This window comes from Scyliorhinus torazame, chromosome 13, assembly GCF_047496885.1.
Source record: "Scyliorhinus torazame isolate Kashiwa2021f chromosome 13, sScyTor2.1, whole genome shotgun sequence".
NCBI lineage: Eukaryota > Metazoa > Chordata > Chondrichthyes > Carcharhiniformes > Scyliorhinidae > Scyliorhinus > Scyliorhinus torazame.
The window spans coordinates 151,410,403-151,436,645 of record NC_092719.1 but is presented as its reverse complement, the minus strand read 5'-3'; the positions used below and the strand labels follow the sequence as shown (position 1 = coordinate 151,436,645).

The 26,243-nt window shown below is 47.3% G+C and overlaps 1 protein-coding gene and 1 non-coding gene across 2 annotated transcripts in view; both read right to left on the bottom strand.

The window, feature by feature from the left end:
- tafa4b (TAFA chemokine like family member 4b) overlaps window positions 1–26,243 on the bottom strand; it is a 549,050-nt gene that overhangs the window by 514,722 nt on the left and 8,085 nt on the right. The window contains exon 2 of the mRNA XM_072472294.1: window positions 24,901–25,016. Within this exon, the coding sequence (XP_072328395.1) occupies window positions 24,901–25,015 (115 nt within the window). The 5' untranslated portion in view covers window position 25,016. The remainder of the gene's footprint in view (window positions 1–24,900; window positions 25,017–26,243) is intronic.
- On the bottom strand, window positions 11,703–11,843 carry LOC140388719 (U4 spliceosomal RNA). The gene has a single exon (XR_011934272.1). It is a non-coding gene; the product is annotated as a U4 spliceosomal RNA (small nuclear RNA).

The following is a 26,243-nucleotide window of genomic DNA, read 5'->3' as shown; positions in this document are numbered from 1 at the left end:
ACCTAGCCACCTAGAAAGTTGAGAATTCCTTACCTTGGGGGCCCGTTGACGCCTGTGTCGTTGGCGCCAGTTTTTCCGCCGGCGTGGGGACTTAGTCCCCGGAAGGGAGAATCCCGGCCCATGACTCTAAGAAGGCTTAGGGAGAGAATTCTAGAGTTTAGGGCCCAGTGGCTGAAGGCGTGGCCATCAATCGTGGGATGAAGCAGGTGAGGGAGGCCCAAGAGGCCAGAACTGGAGGGACACAGAGGCCGTGATCCACCGGCCGCGTTGCGCCCCACTGCCTTTTGGCGCAACGTGACTGGTAGATGGCAAGAGATCTCTCTTCTGGGATCTACCCGATTTAATACGCCTCGAGAAATCTAATGCAATCTTGCAAGGCGTCGCGATGTCAATCCCATCCATTGTGGGCATATGACCTTTTAGCAAATTTGCATATTAGATTGAGACAACTAGTCTCATTCTACTCCCACGATCTAACCAAGGTGTTGGAATCTAACTGCTTTGCCTTGGAGATCTTGGGTAAGCGCTGTTTGGTGCTGGCCCTTACAAATGGGGACCAGCTGGAACGGCATTTGTGAGGGTCTCCTGGGGGATTGGAGGCCCCCAGGTGCTTGCCGTCTGGACAGGGTGGCATACTGACACGGCTGGGCCACCTTGACACTGCTAGCCTGCTACCCTGATACTGTCAGCATAGCAGTGTCAGGCTGGCAGCGGCAGTGCCAGTCTGGCGGTGCCAAGCTGGGATATTTCCCATGACAGGAATCGGGCCTGCCCTGTGGGTGCCGTGTGTAGGTGAAGCAGGGTGTGGTTTGACCTGAGGACCCCCTTATGGGGCTTTGAGGGAGTTTGCCAGCTGAGAGATCGGGACACCTTTTTTAAATGGCGTCCCGATCTCCTTCTCCACTGAAAAGTTCCGGCGAGCAGAACTCCTCAGTGCAAAAAACTAGACTCAGTGCGACCTCATTGAGGCGTTCTCCGCTGAGGCCCCAAATCTATCCGAATGGGAACAGAGTCCTGTTCGATAGCCTGGGGTTTCCCGGCGCTCCGAGTGCCAGGAAACACCCTGACTAAACGTGCTTGTTATTCGGATAGATCACCCCCAGAGTTTCTCAGGGTTATGAGGCTGGAGGAGTTCATAGATCAGGACAGGAGTAAGATCATGGAGGGATTTGAACACAGGGATGTCGATTTAAAATTGAGACATGAGTGGACAAGAAATCAATTCAGCCAGCTGGCACAGAGCTGACAAGTGGTGCAATTTAGCATAGAGGCATCAGGGTTTCAGATGAGATCATGTTTGAGGCTACAAGTTGTCCATGGCAGATGTGTGCTACACGCAAGACTTTTAATTATGTAGATATATTTTTGGTCGGTTCTTCAACTTGCCGTATTCCCCTGGACCCAGCATACTGGTTTAAAAATAAACAGGCCATAACTCACAAAGGTTTTGAATGTTATGAGAAACCACAGACAAACAAGCCAAAACATATATTTCCTCAGTTACTTATTTTCAATTTCTCTCGCCTTTTGAATTGGCGCACTAATCATTCCTCAACAAATAAGTAGAGGTGAATTCAGGGACATTCTCTAAAACCCATTTGCTGTCAGAATGAAGTGAGTGAGGAATATTAATGCCTAAACTAGAAATAGTATCAGTGACATGAAAATACCAGTTAAACATGAAATAATTTACGAAAGTACCAATATAATTTATATGCCCATGTTCATAAAAGTAATCCTGCACTCGATATTTCAGCACTAGGCGATACAGACTGGATTGGAAGAGATATCCATTAGGCGGCTGTGCTTAGAGTGAAATGAACAGCAACTGGCAGTTTCTCTGCATTACACAGGGCTCATATGGAGCTCTTGCAAAGGTCACATTGCTGATGTGGAAGAAAAAGGAGAGAATTTCAGCCATTTACTCTGGAGATTGATAATGTATGACTGGACCTATGGAGAAATGAAACTCAGCGATTCAGCACTAATGTCATTCGTAGCGAAAATGTTATAGTGGTATTCAGGACAGAGTTGTACTAAAAAACACTTCAACTAATTGAACGTCCAACGTATCATGCCAAGTATATAGATACATATTTTAATCGTGCAGTAAACTAAATAATGTATACATATAGTAGTTATCTTTGCCTTACATACAAACATATACACTCACACATAGAAATATACATATTTTTCCATTGATTATACTTTAATTGCTAAGATGATTGATTCATAGAATCATAGAATTTACAGTGCAGAAGGAGCCATTCGGCCCATCGAGTCTGCACCGGCCCTTGGAAAGAGCACTCCACCCAAGCCCACACCACCGCCCCAACCCGTATCCCCATAACCCAGTAACCCCACTTAACCTTTTTGGGCACTAAGGGCAATTTATCATGGCCAATCCAACAAACCTGCACATCTTTGGACTATGGAAGGAAACCGGAGCACCCGGAGGAAACCCACGCAGCCACGGGGAGAACGTGCAACCTCCGCACAAACAGTGACCCAAGCCGGGAATCGATCCTGGAGCTGTGATGCAACTGTGCTAACCACTGTGCTACCGTGCTGCCCATGGTTCTGGACTGAAACCCAGTCTTAAAAATTCTCCTTTATTTGAAAGAATGAATCTGTAAAACTGATTCATGGTTGTAAATACATTGGGCGCGATTCTCCGACCTGTCAGCATAATTTTCCGGCACGGCGCTCCCCCGCTGGCAATGGGATTCTCTGTTCCCGCAGCCGGTAAATGGGGTTTCCCATTGTGGGACACCTCACGCCGTCGGGAAATGCACGGGCGTGGGTGTGCTGCCGGCGGGGCAGAGGATCCCGCCAATGCAGAATTACGCAGATTGTTTTGACGTAGATGTTTGTTTTAGTGAGATCCACACGTCAGCTCAAGGTTAGAACTCAGCTAGCATTCACTCCATTTCCACCACTGACTGGAGCTGGAACTTCATCAGAATGTTTGCTGTCTTCAAGAGCTCAAGCATGGTTTAGGATCTCCTCCTGCAACAAATCATCAATTTCATGCTCTTCCACTCTTCCCCAAAAGAGAAAATTACGGTGTAGAATGTCACCTTCACCCTTGGTGTGTCTGTCTCCCACTTCACGCAGCCTCACTTCAAAGAGAAATGAAAGGCCAACAATGTCGTCTGGTGGTCGTAGGATGGAGTGTGGTCTCTGACGGCACGGCCGATGTGGGCGGCACTGTAGTATAGTGGTTAGCACTGTTGCGACACAGTGCCTGCCAGGGACCCGGGTTCGATTCCCAGCTTGGGTCTGTGTGGAGTCTGCACATTTTCCCCGTGTCTGAATGGGTTTCCTCCGGGTGCTCCGGTTTCCTCCCACAAGTTCCGAAAGACATGCTTCTTCGGTGAATTGGACATTCTGAATTCTCCCTCAGTGTACCCAAACAGGCGCCGGAATGTGGCAACTAGGGGATTTTCACAGTAACTTCATTGCAGTGTTAATGTAAGCCTACTGTGACAATAATAAAGATTATTATTACTATGAAGACTGATTTTCACAGCATTCTCAGTCAACGTGAGTTTCTTGAATGGAGGTTCTTTTTTTTTTTAATTTAGTGTACCGAATTCATTATTTCCAATTAAGGGGCAATTTAGCGTGGCCAATCCACCTACCCTGCACATCTTTGTGTTGCGGGGGCAAAACCCATGCAAACACAGGGAAAATGTGCAAACTCCACACAGACAGTGACCCAGAGTCGGGATCGAACCTGGGACCTCGGTGCCGTGAGGCAGCAGTGCTAGCCACTGCCCCACCATGCTGCCCTAATCGAGGTTCGTTTAACTGATTTCCCCTTCTATCTGGTAAATACAGATTTCCGAGAACAACAGGCCACATTAAAATGGCCAAACTTGCCAAACTCATGTCACCGCCCAATTTGGTAGGGAATTCTTCCCAACAGAAGGGGCATTAGAAAATAATGGCTGGAGCCTATTCAGGATGTTTCCCCGGTTGCTGGTTTGCTATATTTTTCAGTTTTACAATCCAAAAATTGAACAGCTTAATTGAGCTGTACTTGGAAAAGTACCCTCACGTCTCTGGCAAACGACACTTCTGCCTTTGCTCTTCAGCCTGTTTGGCCAGTTGTACAGCTTTGTTCACATTTAAATATTTCTGAGGTTTTAAGACGTTAAAAAGGGTCTTAGCTAAAACACCAACGACTAGTCTATCTCTCAACAGGTCATCTTTTAGTGTTCCATACTCATATTGTTCAGCCAGGCGGTACAATTTGTCGATGCATGATTCAATCCTTTCATCCTGTTTTCACTGAACTGATTAAATTTTGCCTTCTCTATGACAATATTTTTATGAAGACTTAAATACAAGTCAAAGATTTTGATGCCACCCTAATAGGAGGCTGTCTCTTTGTTATCCCCTGCCTGGTCGGTACATCTGTTATACTCCCAACTTATAATGAAGCACTGATTTGATCTTTGTTCTCTTTGCTCACAAGATGGGTGAGGGGTTGTGGTACACCTTCACCCATTGTACCATTGCTCAGCCTGTCTGGGGCTCTCTGTCGTTTGAAGTAATTCTAGTTGGGGGAAAGTAGTAGCCACTTCTCACCGTGGTTCACGTCTGTCTTTCCCCAAACTGCTTGTCTTGTGGGTCGCTGGGTTGGCTTTGTTATTTGGTCACCTCTGGTGCGATTGCTAGTTTGACCTCCAGGTCCTTCACCCACAGACCTGCACTGTTGCTGGGTTTCGCTTGAGGCTTTCCCCACTTTTTTCCTCGGTGGGCGTCATAGACCAAGTGGTCACGTGATGACACGATGACGCAGTTACTTAAGAGGTCACGTGACGGAAGTGCAGGAGTTCTCCCCAGAACGTGGGGAGAGTACAAGCATGTAATAGCTGCCCAGCCAGTGAAGAGACTGGTGTTTGTTGTAAGTCCTTGATTGTCAGTCTTTTGAGAACCCAGTACAGGTATAGTAACTGCTGCCACCATCTGTTATTGTAGGCTTATCTCAGGATTCATTGGCTTCTTACTATAGAAGAGATCTTGCTGGAGGTGATGGTCTTTCTTTCAAAACCATTTATTTACATGCTAACTAGTTCTATAGGTTAAATAAGACCAAAACAAAGCTGGAGCCACTCTCTCAGCTGTTTAACACTCATCTTCTTTTAGTGAATGACACCTCTGTGACATAGTTCCTTACGTACATGCTCAGTTGTTATTATTAGAGTTTACTTTACGCTGCATACTTTAAAAACATCAGTTTAAGCCTTTGCAATAGGATGAGAAAGTGCACATTTCTGCTGTGTTTTCCTATCGATTAATTATCCACTATTGTTTCAAACAGCCATCCAAACACAAAAAGTCGAACGTCACTCTATCACTAAACTCAGTATAAACTACAATAACTGGTCACAATAATTAGGATCTAATTTGCTATGGTTTAACTCAGCAGATACTGGTCTGCAGCATAGCTGTCTGTGGTCATATAATAAACCACAGTTCACACAAGTTCAAAGCTTGTCATCATTTCAGTGTGGTAATTTGGCCCGTCTCCCCAGGACTAGAACTGTTCCAATTATTGCTGTGGTCAGGGTTGGGGACAGTATTAAATGAGAATTATCCAGTCATAATAATAATCTTAATTGTCACATGTAGGCTTACATTAACACTGCAATGAAGTTACTGTGAAAAACCCCTAGTCGTCACATTCCGCTGCCTGTTCCAATACACAGAGGGAGAATTCAGAATGTTCAATTCACCTAATAGCACAACTTGTGGGAGCGAACCGGAGCACCCGGAGGAAACCCACGCAGACACAGGGAGAACGTGCAGACTCCACACAGGCAGTGACCCAAGCCGCGAATCGAACCCGGGTCCCTGGAGCTGTGAAGCAACAGTGCTACCCACTGTGCTACCATCAGTTACATTAAATCATGATCTTCACAAGATTACAAGTACAATGGGCACGGGGACTAAGTCCCCACGCCCGCCGGAAAACGGGCGAGCATCACTCCGGACTTTTTCCTCGAAAGTCCGGGGTGATTCTCGGTTATCCAGGGGGGCCAGCAGGGCCCCAGAATTCATCCCGCGGCTCTGGCTGTACAGACCGCGTGGCCGCGCATGCACACAGCGGCTGCAAGCGGGTCCGCGCATGTGTACGGCGGCCCACCTCGGCGCGGGTGCCGCCGACATGGTGGAGCCACACAGTGGGCCCGCACTGAGGAAGGTAGTTCCCTCCCAGATCCCGATGGCCCGCCGATCAGTGGCCCCCGATCGCGGCCCTGGCCACCGCTGAGGCCCCCCCCCCCCCCGGAGTCAGATTCCCCCTGCCCCCCACCAGGACCGTCCGCGGGTCCCAGCTCCCGCCAGGTGGTACTACATGTAAACCATGCTGGCGGGAGTTCGGCCGGGTGACCACTGAGAATCGCCGCGGGGGCCTGTTCCAACGGCCCCCAACTGGCGCCGCGTCGACCACGCACGCGGGACTGGCGGGTCCACGGAGAATCGCGGAAGTGCCGTCGCGGCGGATTTACGGCGTGAACGGCTATTCTCCGCCCCCACGTCGGGTCGGAGAATCCCGCCCAATGTGTTAAAGAGTAGTCATCTATATTTCTGTTAGAAGTCAAACTATTAAAATGACCAGCTTTAAAATCCTCTTGCTGATCTCTGTTGATTATTATGGGATGCTTTTATTGAAACGATAAGCGTCGATGCCATAATCAGGGCGTTTGATTTGGAAGAGATACCGAGCCTGACAGTACGATGGAGCCAAATTATGCATATTAAAGTTGAACTGACAAGATCACTGAAGCATCCTCGATGAATGACTGTATCTTGGCTGATGTTAATCCAGCTCTCTCATTTTAACCCCTCATTAGCTCCCTCCTGAGACATATCCCGATCTTCGAAGGAGAAAGGGCATCTAATCTGTCCCCGAGACTCCGCCAATGCCGCTCTTCAGCCACCCGTGAGAAGTGCAGCGCAGGATGCCGACTCTACCACCTCTCCCGGCAACATCTCACCTTCATGCTGCTCCGACAGCACAGTCCAGATTGAAACTCACCACGTGGGCAATCGCAGCTATTAACCCAGGTCCCACAGCACCACGGTACAGTGTGTAGGAGCACCAGAGCAGAACGTTTAAACCCATAAATAAAACAGAACAGGAAAGGGGATCTCCTGTCTTTTCTCTGCCCTTGTTTTGCTTTTCTTTAAAAAGAGGTCCTGGCATAAACAAAAGCATAAAATGAAATCCTATTCGCGTGAAAATAAAATGTCAACAAATCTATTAAAAATGGAATGGCTGTGATATTCGAAGGAGGTTAGACATACACAATTTCCCAGTTGTGACTTTCAATTTGTCCAATGTTTTTTCCTGTGGAGCACTCACAAGTAGTCATTATCTGGTCTTAGGCTATTGAATCAGCATGACCCCCTTTAGCAAGCCTCCAGACAGCGCCACTGGATGCGACAGGACTGTTTATGCATATGATTTCCGCAAATGATGAATCTTCCTTCATATTGCAACCAGCAGGGGAACAGTGATTTTTTTTCCCAAGGAAAGAAAATGAATTCACGATCAGTTCATATATCCCTGACAAAGAGACCCAGGGAAACCCAGTCAGGGGCGATGATTAGGTCGTCTGCCCACCCTCAGAGGTCCCCAACAGTGCAATTCTTTTGAAAAGTAAAACATGGAAGAAGAATAAAAATGGAGAGAAAATGACACTCAAGCAAGCTTCAAAAACTTTGTTGGTCTTTTCTGAGGTGTCTTGAACAGTGTATGGTGTATGTGATCATATTTGCGCTGTTGAGAAGTATTTGTAATCTTATGGTGCCCTCTGCTGGATAGTTGATACATTACAAGTTTACTTGAATAACAACAGAGAACAATTCTAAATTTAGAAATCAATTCAAAAGGGAATTTTAAAAGATCTTTTTTACAAAAAGGTCATCACGATAGTCAGACTCAAACAGAATTATTTTAAGTAGCTCTTTAGAACCTCACATGGCGTATTACTTAGCACAATAACAAGGTTAGCATTGGGGCATTTTCATAGATTGCATAGAATAGAATCCCTACAGTACAGGAGGCCGTTCAACCCGTCAAGTCTGTACTGACCCTCCGAAAGAGCACTCTACCTAGGCTCGCTCACTCCCCACCCATGACGTTTTCAGAGTGCACACTTTGCAGTGCAAACAGTCTATGCTGCATTTAACCCCTGAAACAAACCCCCATCCCCTCTCACCGCCCCCCCCCCCCCACCTCCAACCCCCCCCCCCCCCCCCCATCCCCTCCCCCCTTTAATTGCTGGCGGCAAACAAATCTTGGAAAACAGAGATGAACGGCCGCCACCTCAATTGGAACCCCTCCTCCAATCCCCTAAGGGAAATGTAAATTGTTCCCATCTGCAGGAACTCTGCCACATGCCCCAACCACACCGAAACCCGAGGTGGCACCGCCGACCTCCATCCAAGTCGGATTCGTAGCCGAGCAATCAGAGCCAATCTTGCCCCCGATCGTCAACAAAGTTCCAAATAGCAATGCCCAGAACTCAACCAGTTTCGGGCAGGACCAAAACATATATGCATGTGATTCGCCGGCCCGTTGACCTCTCGCACCTATTCTCCACATCAGGAAAGAACATACTCATACGTGCTCTGGTCATATGAGCCCTGTGAACAACTTTAAATTGAATCAGGCAGATCCTGGTACAGTGGTTCCCTCCATGCCCCCTTGCTTGAACGGCTTCCTGGTCCACCCTGCAGACTTTGATTTTATCCGCACAGGTTGTGAGCATCTCAAACCTACTTGACAGTTTCAAAGTCTGGAGCTCATCCTCTACCGTCTGCTCAATCTGCACCCCTCACAGTCACATCCTGCTTTCCCTCACCACTAAATAAAACTGACGACCTTATTCTAAGAGGTTTGGCCATCTCCTGGAACAAGGTGCCCAGGTATTTTGTCCCTTCCCTGTGTTAGTCCTAGATCGCCTTGGTGTCCAAAAGCTCCCATATTCCACAGCTGCAACATACCACATGTCCTGCATTGTTACTTCTGTTATTTAGCTAATTTAGTTACTGAGCCCTCACTCAATATGGACTGGAGTATATTGAAAAAATGCCCAAACCAAGATGTACTGCTTGAAGTCACAACTTTTTTTTTAATGTAGAATACCCAATTCATTTTTTCCAATTAAGGGGCAATTTAGCATGGTCAATCCACCTAGCCTGCACATCTTTGGGTTGTGGGGGCAAAACCCATGCAAACACAGGGAGAATGTGCAAACTCCACACGGACAGCGACCCAGAGCCGGGATCGAACCTGGGACCTCTGCATTGAAGTCACAACTTGATGGTTCAGAAACAAGTGTCCTAACACAGGAACATAGGAGTTAGGAGCAAGAATAGGCCATTCAGCCTTTCAAGCTTATTCCACAAATCAATAAGATCATGGCTGATCAGGCTGTTGTCTCAACTCCACTTCCGTCTCTGCCCCCATAAACACTTGACTTCCTTGTCTATCAAAAATCTGTACAATTCAGCCTTGAATGACTTTAATGACCCAGCCTTGTCTGTTCTCTTGAAGAACAAAGAACAATACAGCTCAGGAACAGGCCAGGTTCTTTGGCCCTCCAAGCCTGTAGTGGTCATGATACTAACCTTGGCCAAACCCCTCAGCACTTCCTTGTGCCGTATCCCTCTGCACCCATCCTATCCAAGATGCCTTAAAGAACAAAGAGAATTCCACAGACTATTAACCCTCTGAGAGAAAACAGATCTCCTCATCCCCATCTTAAAAGGGAGACCTCTTATTCTTAAACTGTGTCCCCCTGGTACGAGTCTCCCCCACAAGAAGAAATATCCACACTATCAGTTCCCTCCAGGTCTTATATGTTTCAATAAAATCACCTCTCATTCTTCTACGCTTCAGTGTATATAGGCCCAACCTGTTCAACAGGTCTTCAATAGATAGACCCTTCAGCCCAGGAATGAGCTGGATTAGTGAGTGAACCTTCTCTAAACTGCTTTGAATGCAATTATTTCCTTTTTCAACACAGGAGACCCAAACTATAGTTTACTGTGGCATACACAGCACTCCAGATGTGGGCTCACCAAGGCCCTGTACAGCTGCAGTATACGTTTATATTCTATTCCTCTTGCAATTGTCTTTTGAGAGTACTCTTAAGAAATGGGTGTTTATAAATGGGTGTGTATATAAATATCTGGTGTGAGAGTACCTTTAAGAAATGGGTGTTTACTACTGCAGTGATGTCAGAGAGTGGGTGGAGCTGGGCTGTCCGTCAGCTTTTTACTTTCATTTTCAGAGCTGGATAGCTGCAGTCACAGCCAGAAGGTGTATGGATTTCGCTCTGTAATCTAAAGACTGTAAATCGATCCTGGTGATTTAAAACTAATAACAGTAGTGACTTTAACCTGATGTGCTTCTGGTAAAAGGTGTTTTAAGTCGTATGGATGTTAAAAGGAAAGCTTAAAGGATTACTTAGTGTTGTAGTCTTTGGGGGTTGTATTTGAATTAATGGTTGCTAAGATGTTCACTGTATGTTTTGAAAAGGTTAACTTGAGTTCATAGAATAAACATTATTTTGTTTTTAAAAAAACATTTCCATTTCTGCTGTACCATACCTGTAGAGTGGGCCGTGTGCTCCCCATACCACAATCTATTAAAAGTTGTGGGTCAGGTGAACTCCATGATACACTTTGGAGTTCTCTAAACCCTGGCCCATAACACAATAAACACCAACATTCTATTCACCTTCCTAACCATTTGCTGTAACTGCCTATTTTTTGCCCACTCACTTACCCTGCCTAAATCCCTTTGTAGACACTTTATCTCCTCTTGGCAATTTATTTCCCACCTATTTTTGTGTCATCAGCACAAATAGCCAGGCAGGAAACTGGAGGGGGAGGGTTCACACACATTCGCATGTCTCCATTTTTTAAGTGATAGAAAGCAAAAGGGAGAGAGAGAGATTGAGTGAGAGTACGTGGGGAGTGAGAGAGAGCAAGAGAGAGAGTAAGAGAAATGTCAATTGGCCAGTAATCCAGACACCTAGGTTAATGTAAATAAAAGGAAATTGATGCAGATGCTGGAATCTGAAATAAAAACCTAAAATGCTGGACAATTTCAGTAGGTCTGACAGTATCTGTGGACAGTACGAAGTCTTACAACACCAGGTTAAAGTCCAACAGGTTTGTTTCCATGTGATGTGGAGTAGAGTTTCAATGTGATCTGTGGAGTCAGAACGGAGCTAATGTTTAGAGTCTGGATGACTCTTTGTCAAAGTCTAATTTGCCAATTAACTTTAGCCTGCTCTCTTTTTAGGCTCTCACATTTGGCCTTATTTAATTTCAAAAACATAGTCTCAGACCACTTCTCAGCCGTATGCTAAATTTCCCCTTAATGTCCAAAGATGTGCAGGCTAGGTGACGTTAGAGGGATATGAGTGGGCCTCTTATGGAGGGCCGGTGCAGACTCGATGGGCCAAATGGGATCTCTAAACTGCTGGGATTCCATGATTTTAAAATTTATGCATGGTATGGTGACTGCTACTTAACAAATCAGCCAAACTGAATGTAAAATTTATTCATATTAATGGTCCCCGCTACACTTATCAAAACATACAGTACACAGCATAAAAATGCATTCATTAGATTGAAGAAAATAGATCTGTCTTTGTACATTAATGCAGTCTCCGCAGAGACTATCAAAAATTGCCATTGCCGACTATATTTCAAGTCGTCATAGCGGGGTATTGGGAAAAGTTTTCAATAAGCAATAATCGCGCCTCGGTTAAACCTCATCGGCTACGATACTGCCACTGCGCAAAGCTAAAACTGAAGCGGTGCTGAGTGAAGGTCCATCAGATACATACCACTCACAGTTGTGCTGAGTAAAATTAATACAGTTCAACACGTTGCACATCATCCTCCAGAATAACGTTTACCCATCTTCAAAAGTATTTTCTTACAATAACTCCGCAGATTTAAGCATTATTTTAACAACCAGAATCTTTTCCGAGATGCGGATATGCAAATTAGTTAGTCTGTGACGTAAGTAAAATGTAGCGAGCCGCTGGGTGCGGTGGTCGGAGTCCCGCCCCTAGTGGATTAGGGAAAGTTACTTGAACTGACTCCAACAATGTCCTGTTAACGCTGCATTAAAAAGACATGAATAATCACATTGAAATATTTAAAATACAGTTACATCGGACCCGGTTCGGACACAGTCTGTTGTTAATTTTCAAGATTTTGTTTATATTTTCTTAATTTCCGATTTTCATTCCCTTTGCTTTTCCATTTACAAATCTTCAGCACTTTACTGATTTCATCTTTTTCAATTTGCTTTTAGTGGCGCTCGTGCCGTAATTGCGTTACAACTTTTTACTGACGATCATTAAAACCTGTTGAAATAGAGGAATGACGGCTCAGCTGGCTCTCTTGCTGCTTGCACGCAGTGTTTCAGTGTTGGGGTTTTCGCCTTGACCCTTGTGTGGTGCTGTCTTTTTTGTTGTTGGTGAGATTTTCTTAATTGGCCTTCTGCGTCCGCTGAGGAGCCACTGCTTTCGTTTGGGACGTGAACCCCTCCCCCTTGCCACAGATTTGGGTCGTGTTTTGCTCCCTCGTCTTCAGCGGTTTTCTCTTAATTACCTCCCATTCTCCCAGCGGTTCCATGGATTCTGTCCACTGAACAAGTGTATCTGGCATCTCACTGCAGAACCCGTTTCCTCCTCCTTTGTCCACCTCCATGTACTTCTTTATGTTTTAATCACAGGAGTCTTGTGGTGGGGGAGAACATAGAATAGAACATGGAATATACAGTGCAGAAGGAGGCCATTCGGCCCATCGAGTCTGCACCAACCAACTTAAGTCCTAACTTCCACCCTATCCCCCTAACCCAATAACCCCTCCTAACCTTTTTGGTCACTAAGGGCAATTTATCATGGCCAATCCACCTAACCTGCACGTCTTTGGACTGTGGGAGCACCCGGAGGAAACCCACGCAGACACGGGGAGAACGTGCAGACTCTGCACAGGCAGTGACCCAGCGGGGAATCGAACCTGGGACCCTGGTGCTGTGAAGCCACAGTGCTATTCACTTGTGCTACCGTGCTGCCTGGAGGGTCGCTCGTCTCCATTGCCACCCCTTCCTCAGGTCCCTCCTGGGCAAAACAGAGGCAGTGTTTTGGCCCTGCCTTGTACAGTGGCCAGCCCCACCTCATAAGTTGCACTTACTCAGCTCACAGCCCTTTGCTTGGTTGTCTTCCTGTTTGTAGTTCTTGGAGATGAGCACACTGCAATTGGCGCCATGTGTCCCTGTTTGCTGCAGGTGCATGATGTTACATCTGAAAATGAGCATAGGCTCTAATTTTGTTCTGTCGACTATGCAAGCTAGAACGACCCTAAATCTTGTTTTCACATGCCCTGTTGTTTTCCCTGTTTTTGAACCTTTCCACTCCACAAATTGGTTGCAGTGCCTATGAATCAAAACTCATGGGTGTTTCATCCCTGTTGCCAATGCAACATAATGGGTATCTAATGAAGAATCACTATAAATTGATAATTTTGTCATCAACACCTTGTGGCAGACTCTGAGCGACCTTGGCCTTCGCCACAACACTAAACGTTTTTGTTCTGTAAAACAGCTACAGTTGGTCTTAGCTGGACTCACTGCATAGAGATATTGCATTTAAGGTGACAATGTTATGGGTGGCAGAGTGGCACAGTGGTTAGCACTGCTGCCTCACGCCGCTGAGGACTGGAGTTCGATCCCGGCCCCGGGTCACTGTCCGTGTGGAGTTGGCACATTCTTCCCATGTCTGCGTGGGTCTCAACCCCACAACCCAAAAAGATGTGCAGGGTAGGCATGTTAAATTGTCCCTTAATTGAAAAAAAATCCAAATAAAAAGGGAAAAAAAAGTGACGTTACCAGTCTGACAATTTTCAGGGACCCATTCCGATACATGCTTCTCATAATTAGGCCAGTGGCTGGGCCCTATTCTCATGGATCTTGGGCTCCAGATTCCGGCACTAAGAACAAAGAACAATACAGCACAGAACCAGGCCCTTCGGCCCTCCAAGCCTGTACCGGTCATGATACCAACCTTGGCCAAAACCCTCAACCCTTCCTTGTGCCGTATCCCTTTATACCTATCCTATCCATGTATTTGTCAAGATGCCTTTTGAACGCCATTAATGTATCTGCTTTCACAACCTCCCCTGGCAACGCATCCCAGGCACTCACCACCCTCTGTGTAAAAAACCTGCCTCGCACATCTCCTCTAAACTTTGCCCCATGGACCTTAAACCTATGTCCCCTGATGAATGAGCCCTCCACCCTGGGAAAGAGTGCTTGCCCATCCACTCTATCCATGCTTCTCATAATGTTGTAGACCTATATCAGGTCACCCCTCAACCTCCGGTGTTCTAATGAAAATAGTCCGAGTCTATTCAGCCTCTCGCATAGCTAACACCCTCCAGACCAGGCAACATCCTGGTAAACCTCCTCTGCACCCTCTCCAAAGCCTCCACATCCTTCTGGTAGTGTGGCGACCGGAATTGTGCACAATATACCAAGGTTCTATACAGCTGTAGCATGACTTGCCAGTTTTTATACTCAATGCCCCGTCCAATGAAGGCAAACATTCCGTATGCTTTCTTGACTACCTTGTCCACTTGTGTTGCCAGTTTCAAAGACCTGTGGACCTGCATGCCCAGATCTCTTTGATTTTCTGTATTCCTAAGAGTTTTGCCATTTACGGTATATTTCCCTTATATGTTCAACCTACCAAAATGAATTACCTCACATTTGTCTGGATTAAATTCCATTTGCCATTTCTCTGCCCAAGTCTCCAACCTATCTATGTCCTGCTGTATCCTCTGACAATGCTCAACACTATCTGCCACTCCACGAAACTTGATGTCATCCGCAAACTTACTAATCAGACCAGCTATATTTTCCTCCAAATCGTTCATGTATACTACAAACAACAGCGGTCCCAGCACATATCTCTGTGGAATACCACTAGTCACAACCTTCCATTCAGAAAAACACCCTTCTACTGCTGCCTTCTGTGACCGAGCCAGTTCTGTATCCATTTTGCCACCTCACCTCTGATCCCGTGTGACATAACCTTTTGTACAGTCTGCCATGGGGCACTACAACAACTCCAGATACCGTACCTCAGCTCCAGACACCTGTGCAACCTCAGCTCCAGAAACCGACACAATCTCAACTCCAGATACCAAAACAATCCCAGTGCTTGATCAGCCAGCTGAGACAGCAGGGGCAAGATTCTCTGTCCCGCCAGATCCATCTTCTGGATCCTCCGTCCCGGCAGCCAGCCAATGGGATTTCCCATTGTGGGCACTCCCACGCTGTCGGGAAATCCATGGGCGTGAGTGTGCTGCCAGCAAACCTGAGGACCCCGCCAGTGGAGAATCCCACCCAACATACTTTATTCACATCTTTGCCCAGCAATCAATTTCCAATTGATTGGTGGCAATATTTGCTATTTACACACAAACAGACCTGTACCTAGATACAGGTGAAGGGCAGAACAAACCATTGCATCCTCATTCAGTCAGGCTGTTTGGTCTCTCTCACACTCCTGCTCATTGATGTGGTTTTCAACTGCACAAGTGCACATTGTGCATGTTGATGTACAGTGTGCAGGAGTCACCTTTATAACCCAAGATGAAGCATATCTCTGATAATACCAGCCTCATTCACATTTGTCTCTTTATTCAGAGTGCTCGTGGAATGAATCATATCATAAATCAGAACACTTAATATTTAACAGGTTTGAATAACACATTTAACAAAGGAATGAAGGTACAATCATTGGCATACTCTCAGCCTTTTCAAAACCTGTATTAGTCCTCAAGCATTTCATTTAACTCATTGGACAAATAATGAATTGACATTATAAACACACACACACATATAGAGAGAGAAAAACAAAGAGGGAACACCTTGGTTTCAAAAGGTAAGATTATAACAACAGTAGGTACATACTTTTGTAACAATTTGCTGGTGCAAAAATGCCACACAATATAAAATAATGTATTATATGCATTAGAATCAGAGAGGATAGGAAATTTGGTAATGATTCAAATTCTATCCAACAGAAAAAGTGAGACTGATGTCAACCAGTCAACAACAAACTATAACTCAGTAAAACCCAGCATTACCTGATATGCACACAAGTGGATTTAACTGGTTTCCTCTGGGGTTTTTTCCTTTGCTTTTGGCACACTGTCCTTACTTCCTTGGCTGTTTCTGTTTTGTTCTTTCACAAACAGAAGTATATCATCCTCTTAACTCTTTATCTCTAGAGATTTACAGCACAGAGGAAGGCCATTCCACCTTTAGTTCTGTGTTCGTTCTTCACTAGACCAATACAAAACTAAATCTACAGGCTAGCTCTCTCCCAATAATGCTCTACCTCCTCCTTCATCAAATACATATCCACTGTTCCGTTAAAATATATAATGATCTAGGCCTCAACTATTCCCTGTGGCAAAGCACTCCATGTTCCAATAACCTTCTGCACAAAGAGATTGTTTTAAAATATCCATTCATGGGATGTTGGCGTAAGCTGGCCAGGCCAACATTCATTGCCCATCCCTTATTATCCTTGAGAAGGTGATGGTGAGATGCCTTCTTAAACCAATGAAGTTCATGTGGTGTAGGAACACCCACAGTGCTGCTAGGAAGGGAATTCCAGGATTTTGACCCAACCACAGTGAAGGAACAGCAATATATTTCCAAATCAGGATGGTGTGTTCCCCTTGGAGGGGAACTTGCAGGTGGTGGTGTTCCCATGCATCTGCTGCCCTTGTCCTACAAGGTGGTTAAAAAATGCGGATTTGGAAGGTGTTGCCGAAGGAATTTGGTAAGTTGCTGCAGTGTGTCTCATAGATAGTGCACGCTACTGCCATTATGTGTTGGTGGTGGAGGGAGTGAATGCAGAAGGGGTGCCAGTCTAGTGGCCTGCTTTTTACTGGATGGTGTCGAGTTTCTTGGGTGTTGTTGGAGCTGCACTCATCCAGGAAAGTGGAGAGTATTCCATCACACTCCTGACTTGTGCCTTGTAGATGCTCAACAGGTTTTAGGGAGTTAGGAGGTGGGTTATTCGCCACAATGTTTCCAGCCATTAACCTGCTCCTGTAGCCACAGTATTTATATGGCTGGCCCAGTTGAGTTTCTGGTCAATGGTACCCCCAGGATGTTGACAGTGGGGGACCAGCAATAGTAAAAGCATCGGACTTCCGGGTGCGGCGATGACCAGCTGAGTCGCACGTTTCGGCAGCTCCCGGTGAAACGGACTTTTGGGCTCTTGATAGAGCCCCAACGGCAATTTTGACGGCTAAAAACACTGCGGTAAACCAGAAGGGAATCCCCCCTGGATACGGATGAAAAAAGGAGGAGAAAGTGGCCGGATTGCAGTGGATCCTTTAGAGCAGCGGCAAGGAAGGCAAGCAAAAACCAAGATGGCGTCGGAAGGTGGCAGTTTAACATGGGGCCCTGAACAACAAGAGTTCTTGAAATGCTGTGTGGAAGAGCTCAAAAAGGAAATGAAGAAAGAGCTGTTGGCCCCGATACTACAGGCGATCGAAGGGCTAAAGGAGGAACAAAAGACCCAGGAGCGGGAGCTTCGGGTCGTGAAGGCAAAGGCAGCCGAGAATGAGGACGACATACAGGGCCTGGTGGTGAAGACGGAGACGCATGAGGCACATCAGAAACGATGTGTGGAAAGGTTGGAGGCACTGGAGAACAACGCAAGGAGGAACAACCTGAGGATTCTTGGTCTTCCTGAAGGTGCGGAGGGAGCGGACGTCGGGGCATATGTGAGCACGATGCTGCACTCGTTAATGGGAGCGGAGGCCCCGGCGGGTCCGTTGGAGGTGGAGGGAGCATACCGAGTGATGGCACGAGGACCGAGAGCAGGAGAAATTCCCAAAGCCATAGTGGTGAGATTCCTCCGTTTTAAGGATAGAGAAATGGTCCTTAGATGGGCAAAGAAAACTCGGAGCAGTAAATGGGAGAACGCGGTGATCCGCGTTTATCAAGACTGGAGTGCGGAGGTGGCGAGAAGGAGGGCGAGCTTTAATCGGGCCAAGGCGGTGCTTCATAAAAAGAAGATAAAATTTGGAATGCTGCAACCGGCAAGACTGTGGGTCACATATCGAGGGAGGCACCACTACTTTGAGACGGCGGATGAAGCGGGACTTTTATTGTGGAAGAAAAACTGGAATGAGCGGGTTATTAAAAAGAACGTTTGAACAAAGTGGTGGGGCGAATGTGGGGGGCGAAGAGGGGGGTTAAAAAGGGGGGAAAGAGGAGTTTTATGTACTAATCCTACGATGTGGTAACTTTTCTCTCTTCCACAGCTGGTGATGGGGGGAGGAGGGGAGGTGGAGGAGATGGGGCGTTGGCCATTGGGGGCGGGGCCAAGGGAGAAGCGCGGGCTTGGTTCCCGCGCTATGATAATCATGGCGGGAATAGAGAAGCAGGAAGGAGGGGGCGTCGCACGGTGCGAGCCGAGGTCACGGGGGAAGCCGAGGTCGGCCAGAGTTTGCTGACTTCTGGGAGCAACATAGAATCATAGAATTTACAGTGCAGAAGGAGGCCATTCGGCCCATTGAGTCTGCACCGGCTCTTGGAAAGAGCACCCTACCCAAGGTCAACACCGCCACCCTATCCCCATAACCCAGTAACCCCACCCAACACTAAGGGCAATTTTGGACACTAAGGGCAATTTATCATGGCCAATCCACCTAACCTGCACATCTTTGGACAGTGGGAGGAAACCGGAGCACCCGGAGGAAACCCACGCACACACGGGGAGGATGTGCAGACTCCGCACAGACAGTGACCCAAGCTGGAATCGAACCTGGGACCCTGGAGCTGTGAAGCAATTGTGCTATCCACAAGGCTACCGTGCTGCCCGTACATGGGGGGAGTAATTACGCTAGCGGGGGATCTAGCGGGGGGGGGGTGGGAGGGGGGAATTACTGGGTTGCTGCTGCTGGGGAGAGGGGGGAGCTGGTATGGGGGGGGATGGGCGGGGGGGCACCGCCTGGGGGAGATACAGCTGCGTGGGAACCGGGTGAGGAGCTGGAAAAAGGGGATGGCTAATGGACAAGGGGGGGAGGTAGGAAGCCCCCCAACCCGGCTGATCACGTGGAACGTGAGAGGGTTGAACGGGCCGATAAAGAGGGCACGGGTACTCGTACACCTTAAGAAACTTAAGGCAGATGTGGTTATGTTACAGGAAACGCACCTGAAACTGATAGACCAGGTTAGGCTATGCAAAGGATGGGTGGGGCAGGTGTTCCATTCGGGGCTAGATGCGAAAAACAGGGGGGTGGCTATATTAGTGGGGAAGCGGGTAATGTTCGAGGCAAAGACTATAGTGGCGGATAACGGGGGCAGATACGTGATGGTGAGTGGCAAACTACAGGGGGAGACGGTGGTTTTGGTAAACGTATATGCCCCGAACTGGGATGATGCCAATTTTATGAGGCGGATGCTAGGACGCATTCCGGACCTAGAGATGGGAAAGCTGACAATGGGGGGAGATTTTAATACGGTGTTGGAACCAGGGCTGGATAGGTCGAAGTCCAGGACTGGAAGGAGGCCGGCAGCAGCCAAGGTACTTAAAGATTTTATGGAGCAGATGGGAGGTGTAGACCCGTGGAGATTTAGCAGACCTAGGAGTAAGGAGTTCTCGTTTTTCTCCTATGTCCATAAAGTCTACTCGCGAATAGACTTTTTTGTGCTGGGAAGGGCGTTGATCCCGAAGGTGAGGGGAACGGAGTATACGGCTATAGCCATTTCGGATCACGCTCCACACTGGGTAGACTTGGAGATAGGGGAGGAAACAGGAGGGCGCCCACCCTGGAGAATGGACATGGGACTAATGGCAGATGAGGGGGTGTGTCTAAGGGTGAGGGGGTGCATTGAAAAGTAATTGGAACTCAATGATAATGGGGAGGTCCAGGTGGGAGTGGTCTGGGAGGCGTTGAAGGCGGTGGTTAGAGGGGAGCTGATATCAATAAGGGCACATAAAGGGAAGCAGGAGAGTAAGGAACGGAAGCGGTTGCTGCAAGAACTTTTGAGGGTGGACAGACAATATGCGGAAGCACTGGAGGAGGGACTGTACAGGGAAAGGCAAAGGCTACATGTAGAATTTGACTTGCTGACTACGGGCACTGCAGAGGCACAATGGAGGAAGGCACAGGGTGTACAGTACGAATATGGGGAGAAGGCGAGCAGGTTGCTGGCACACCAATTGAGGCAAAGGGGAGCAGCGAGGGAAATAGGGGGAGTGAGGGATGAGGAAGGAGAGATGGAGCGGGGAGCGGAGAGAGTGAATGGAGTGTTCAAGACATTTTATAAAAAATTATATGAAGCTCAACCCCCGGATGGGAGGGAGAGAATGATGGGCTTCTTGGATCGGCTGGAATTTCCCAAGGTGGAAGAGCAGGAAAGGGTGGGACTGGGAGCACAGATCGAGGTAGAAGAAGTGGTGAAAGGAATTAGGAGCATGCAGGCGGGAAAGGCCCCGGGACCGGATGGATTCCCAGTCGAATTCTATAGAAAATATGTGGACTTGCTCGCCCCGGTATTGACAAGGACCTTTAATGAGGCAAAGGAAAGGGGACAACTGCCCCCGACTATGTCTGAAGCAACGATATCGCTTCTCTTAAAGAAGGAAAAGGACCCGCTACAATGCGGGTCCTATAGACCTATTTCCCTCCTAAATGTAGATGCCAAGATCCTGGCCAAGGTAATGGCAATGAGAATAGAGGAATGTGTCCCGGGGGTGGTCCACGAGGACCAAACTGGGTTTGTGAAGGGGAGACAGCTGAACACGAATATACGGAGGCTGTTGGGGGTAATGATGATGGCCCCACCAGAGGGGGAAACGGAGATAGTAGTGGTGATGGATGCCGAGAAAGCATTTGATAGAGTGGAGTGGGATTATTTGTGGGAGGTGTTGAGGAGATTTGGTTTTGGAGAGGGGTATGTTAGATGGGTGCAGCTGTTGTATAGGGCCCCGATGGCGAGCGTGGTCACGAATGGACGGGGATCTGCATATTTTCGGCTCCATAGAGGGACAAGGCAGGGATGCCCTCTGTCCCCATTATTGTTTGCACTGGCGATTGAGCCCCTGGCGATAGCGTTGAGGGGTTCCAAGAAGTGGAGGGGAGTACTTAGGGGAGGAGAAGAGCACCGGGTATCTTTGTATGCGGACGATTTGCTACTATACGTGGCAGACCCGGCGGAGGGGATGCCAGAAATAATGCGGATACTTGAGGAGTTTGGGGATTTTTCAGGGTATAAATTGAACATGGGGAAAAGTGAGTTGTTTATGGTGCATCCAGGGGAGCAGAGTAGAGAAATAGAGGACCTGCCGTTGAGGAAGGTAACAAGGGACTTTCGTTACCTGGGGATCCAGATAGCCAAGAATTGGGGCACATTGCATAGGTTAAATTTAACGCGGTTGGTGGAACAAATGGAGGAGGATTTCAAGAGATGGGATATGGTATCCCTGTCACTGGCAGGGAGGGTGCAGGCGGTTAAGATGGTGGTCCTCCCGAGATTCCTCTTTGTGTTTCAGTGCCTCCCGGTGGTGATCACGAAGGCTTTTTTTAAAAGGATTGAAAAGAGCATCATGGGTTTTGTGTGGGCCGGGAAGACCCCGAGAGTGAGGAAGGGATTCTCACAGCGTAGCAGGGATAGGGGGGGGCTGGCACTACCGAGCCTAAGTGAGTATTATTGGGCCGCTAATATTTCAATGGTGAGTAAGTGGATGGGAGAGGAGGAGGGAGCGGCGTGGAAGAGATTAGAGAGGGCGTCCTGTAGGGGGACTAGCCTACAGGCTATGGTGACAGCCCCATTGCCGTTCTCACCGAGGAACTACACCACAAGCCCGTTGGTGGTGGCTACACTGAAGGTTTAGGGACAGTGGAGACGGCATAGGGGAAAGACTGGAGCCTTGGGGGGTCCCCGATAAGAAACAACCATAGGTTTGCCCCGGGGGGAATGGATGGGGGATATGGAATGTGGCAAAGAGCAGGAATAACGCAACTGAAAGATCTGTTTGTGGATGGGAAGTTCGCGAGTCTGGGAGCGCTGACCGAGAAATATGGGTTGCCTCAAGGGAATGCATTCAGGTATATGCAACTGAGGGCTTTTGCGAGGCAACAGGTGAGGGAATTCCCGCAGCTCCCGACACAAGAGGTGCAGGACAGAGTGATCTCAAAGACATGGGTGGGGGATGGTAAGGTGTCAGATATATATAGGGAAATGAGGGACGAAGGGGAGACTATGGTAGATGAACTAAAAGGGAAATGGGAAGAAGAGCTGGGGGAGGAGATCGAGGAGGGGCTGTGGGCAGATGCCCTAAGCAGGGTAAACTCGTCGTCGTCGTGTGCCAGGCTAAGCCTGATTCAGTTTAAGGTATTACACAGGGCGCATATGACTGGAGCACGGCTCAGTAAATTTTTTGGGGTGGAGGATAGGTGTGCGAGGTGCTCGAGAAGCCCAGCGAATCATACCCATATGTTCTGGTCATGCCCGGCACTACAGGGGTTTTGGATGGGGGTGACAAAGGTGCTTTCAAAAGTAGTGGGGGTCCGGGTCGAACCAAGCTGGGGGTTGGCTATATTTGGGGTTGCACAAGAGCCGGGAGTGCAGGAGGCGAGAGAGGCCGATGTTTTGGCCTTTGTGTCCCGAGTAGCCCGGCGCAGGATATTGTTAATGTGGAAAGAAGCCAAGCCCCCGGGGGTGGAGACCTGGATAAATGACATGGCAGGGTTTATAAAGCTAGAGTGGATTAAGTTCGTTCTAAGGGGGTCGGCTCAAGGGTTCACCAGGCGGTGGCAACCGTTCGTCGAATACCTCGCAGAAAGATAGATGGAATGGAAAAAAGAAGGCAGCAGCAGCAGCGCAGGATCGGGGGGGGGGGGGGGCGGAGGGGGGTGTGGGGGGGGGGAGGGGGGAGGAGGAACCAGAAGGACTCTCAGGGTTGTTAATATATACTGTATAATATGTATAGGTCGTTGCGACAGATAATTATATATTGGACTGTTAAATTATATTTTTGGAGAGTGTTACTTGTGATAAGGCAGTTGCCAATTAGGGTTAGTTTTCATTTTTGTTATTTATTATTTATTCATTTTTTGTTTATAAAATAGGTCATTGTTATTTGTGTTGTTATAATATTGTGTAAAGGATGCACAATGTACTGTGTTGGTTGACCAAAGATTTTCAATAAAATATTTTTTTTTTTAAAAAGTAAAAGCATCAAACGTCATGGGGAGATGGTTAGATTCTCTCTTGTTGAAGATGAACATTGCCTGGCAATTGTACAGCATGAATGTTACTTGCCACTTATCAGCCCAAGCCTGCATATTATCTCAGTCTTTCTGCAAATGGACATGAACTGAACTGCTTCAGTATCTGAGGAGTTGTGAATGGTGCTGAACATTGTGAAGGTGGTTGTGCTAGGACACTACCCTAAGGAACTCTTGCAGCGATGTCCCGGGGCTAAGATGGTTGACCTCCAACAACTACAACCATCTTCCTTTTTGTTAGGTATAACTCCAACCAGTGGAGCATTTTTCCCGTGATTCCCGCTGACTCCAGTTTTGCCCCAGCTCCTTGATGCTCGATCAAATCCTGCTTTGATGTAATGAGCAGTAACTCTTACCTCTGTTGTTCAACTCTTTTGATCATGTTTGGACCAAGGCTGGAATGTAGTCAGTTCAGGAGCTAAGTGGCCCTGGCAGACCCCAAACTGAGCGGCGGCAATGAGCAGGTTATTGCTGAGTAAGTGCCGCTTAACAGCACCGTAGACAAATTGTTCCTAATTCTTTTCCTCACTCTCTGTGATCATTTTGAATTGATGATCCTTCATTCCCCCAACCAAAGGAAATAGTCTTTCTCTACTCAGTCCTTCAAAACCCTTCATAATTTTTTAAAAATCTATTAAACCCCCTTTTAGCCTTCTCTATCCCAGTACAAATAATCCCAGTATTTTGAATCTCTTCTTGTTGCTATGGTTTCCCTTTCCTGGTGAGTCTATGCTCTGCATTTTCTAAGGCTCAATGTCACTTTGATGATGGTGGTGCCCAGAAGTACACATAAAATTCAAGAGTGACCTAACTCTTAGGGATAGGGTGGAGGTGTGGGCTTCGGTAGGTTGCCCTTTGTGAGGGCCGGTGCAGACTCGATGGGCCGAATGGCCTCCTTCTGCACTTCTAAATTCTATGATTCTTTGAAATTTATTTTTCTACATCCACTATAACTGTTTTACTTTTGCACTCTTTGCTCCTGGTTATAGAATCTACACACGGGCTGAGGTTTTTTGCTCTCTGGTTACCAGCCTGCATTTTCAAAATAAAGAGCTGAAAATGGAACCCCCCCAAAACAATCCCCATTTAAAACAATTTCACCCCGTGCTTCAGCACTGCAGAATACCTTGCCACTTATTTGTACGTTATCTGTACAGCTTTAAACCCTGAGCTTGGTGTCATCTAATTATCACATGATTTATCTCCTCATCTCTTCAGCTCCTTTCAACATTGGCAATCCCATTTCTACAGGCCTTGGTGCTTGATCTAGGTTTCTCAATCATAAAGCCATTTTTTTGCACCACAAAGGCATCAAGTTACAAGTATAAAAATTAAAAATCAATATAACCTGGAGAACTAGATTGATTGCTTTCATTTAACAGATACAAACTGCAATGATATCGAGTACACATGACAGTTAATGAAGAATAAGAGCATTCTCAGATGTCTGATGGGTTATAATATGCAGTCACATGAAGCTCAGTCTAAATATTCGGTGAGAGTTGTTGAGGAACTGCTTACCTGAGTGGCCTCGTGGGTGGTGACTGGACGCAGACAGCAACTTACAGCAAAGCATTAAAGTGGAGAGGAGCAGCAGCCAGTGAGTGAGGAGCATCGATTTTGCACAGAATCGCATCCTGATAGAGAGAGTAAAAACACAAGCGGAGAAAGACAAGTTGCGGCTATGTGTAAATTGACAGCAGTGTTTGAAACATCAGTGCAGACATCCAGAGCTCATTCATGGACAATGCACGGAAAAACTCAGAAGCATTTTCTCTTACTAACACTCATCTCGTTTGCAAAAGATGAGTTACAAGAAGATTAGCCAGTTACCTGAGATTTATGTTAGTCCACCATATGCCCACTTGTGCTGGAAAGATGTAGGGTCATGTCAACTCAGCACTGGACAAGTTCCTGACCCTTGAGCCCCATGCTATCAGGAAAATGACCTGCCTTCTGTTGTCCAGAACCTCACCAGGAAGGATGAAGAACTTCATACTGAGCTATTCTGTCACACTGATCGGTTAGAGGGCAGCACGGTAGCACAGTGGTTAGCACTGTGGCTTCACAGCGCCAGGGTCCCATGTTCGATTCCCTGCTGGGTCACTGTCTGTGCGGAGTCTGCACGTTCTCCCCGTGTGTCTACGTGGGATTCCTCCGGGTGCTCCGGTTTCCCCCCACAGTCCAAAGACTGTGGTTAGGTGGATTGGACATGCTAAATTATCCTTCGTGTCCAAAAAAAACAGGTTAGGGGGGGTTATAGGGTTAGTGAGGGCTTAAAGTGGGTCGGTGCAGACTCGATGGGCCGAATGCCCTCCTTCTGCACTGTATGTTCTATATTCTAGAGGGGCGCTAGATGGGGGCTGTGACCCATCCTAAAGTAAGCTAAAGGAGGCTAATGAAGGGAGAAGAATATCATAGATTATCATAGAATTTACAGTGCAGAAGGAGGCCAGTCAGCCCATCGAGTCTGCACCGGCTCTTGGAAAGAGCACCCTACCCAAGGTCAACACCTCCACCCTATCCCCATAACCCAGTAACCCCACCCAACACTAAGGGCAATTTTGGACACTAAGGGCAATTTATCATGGCCAATCCACCTAACCCGCACATCTTTGGACTGTGGGAGGAAACCGGAGCACCCGGAGGAAACCCACGCACACACGGGGAGGATGTGCAGACTCCGCACAGACAGTGACCCAAGCCAGAATCGAACCTGGGACCCTGGAGCTGTGAAGCAATTGTGCTATCCACAAGGCTACCGTGCTGCCCCTGTATATGGGTATCTGTGAGGGAACTTAAAAACAAAAGGAACTAAATCAGCTTGTGGAGTGATGATATCATAGGTTTTGTTAAGTTTTAAT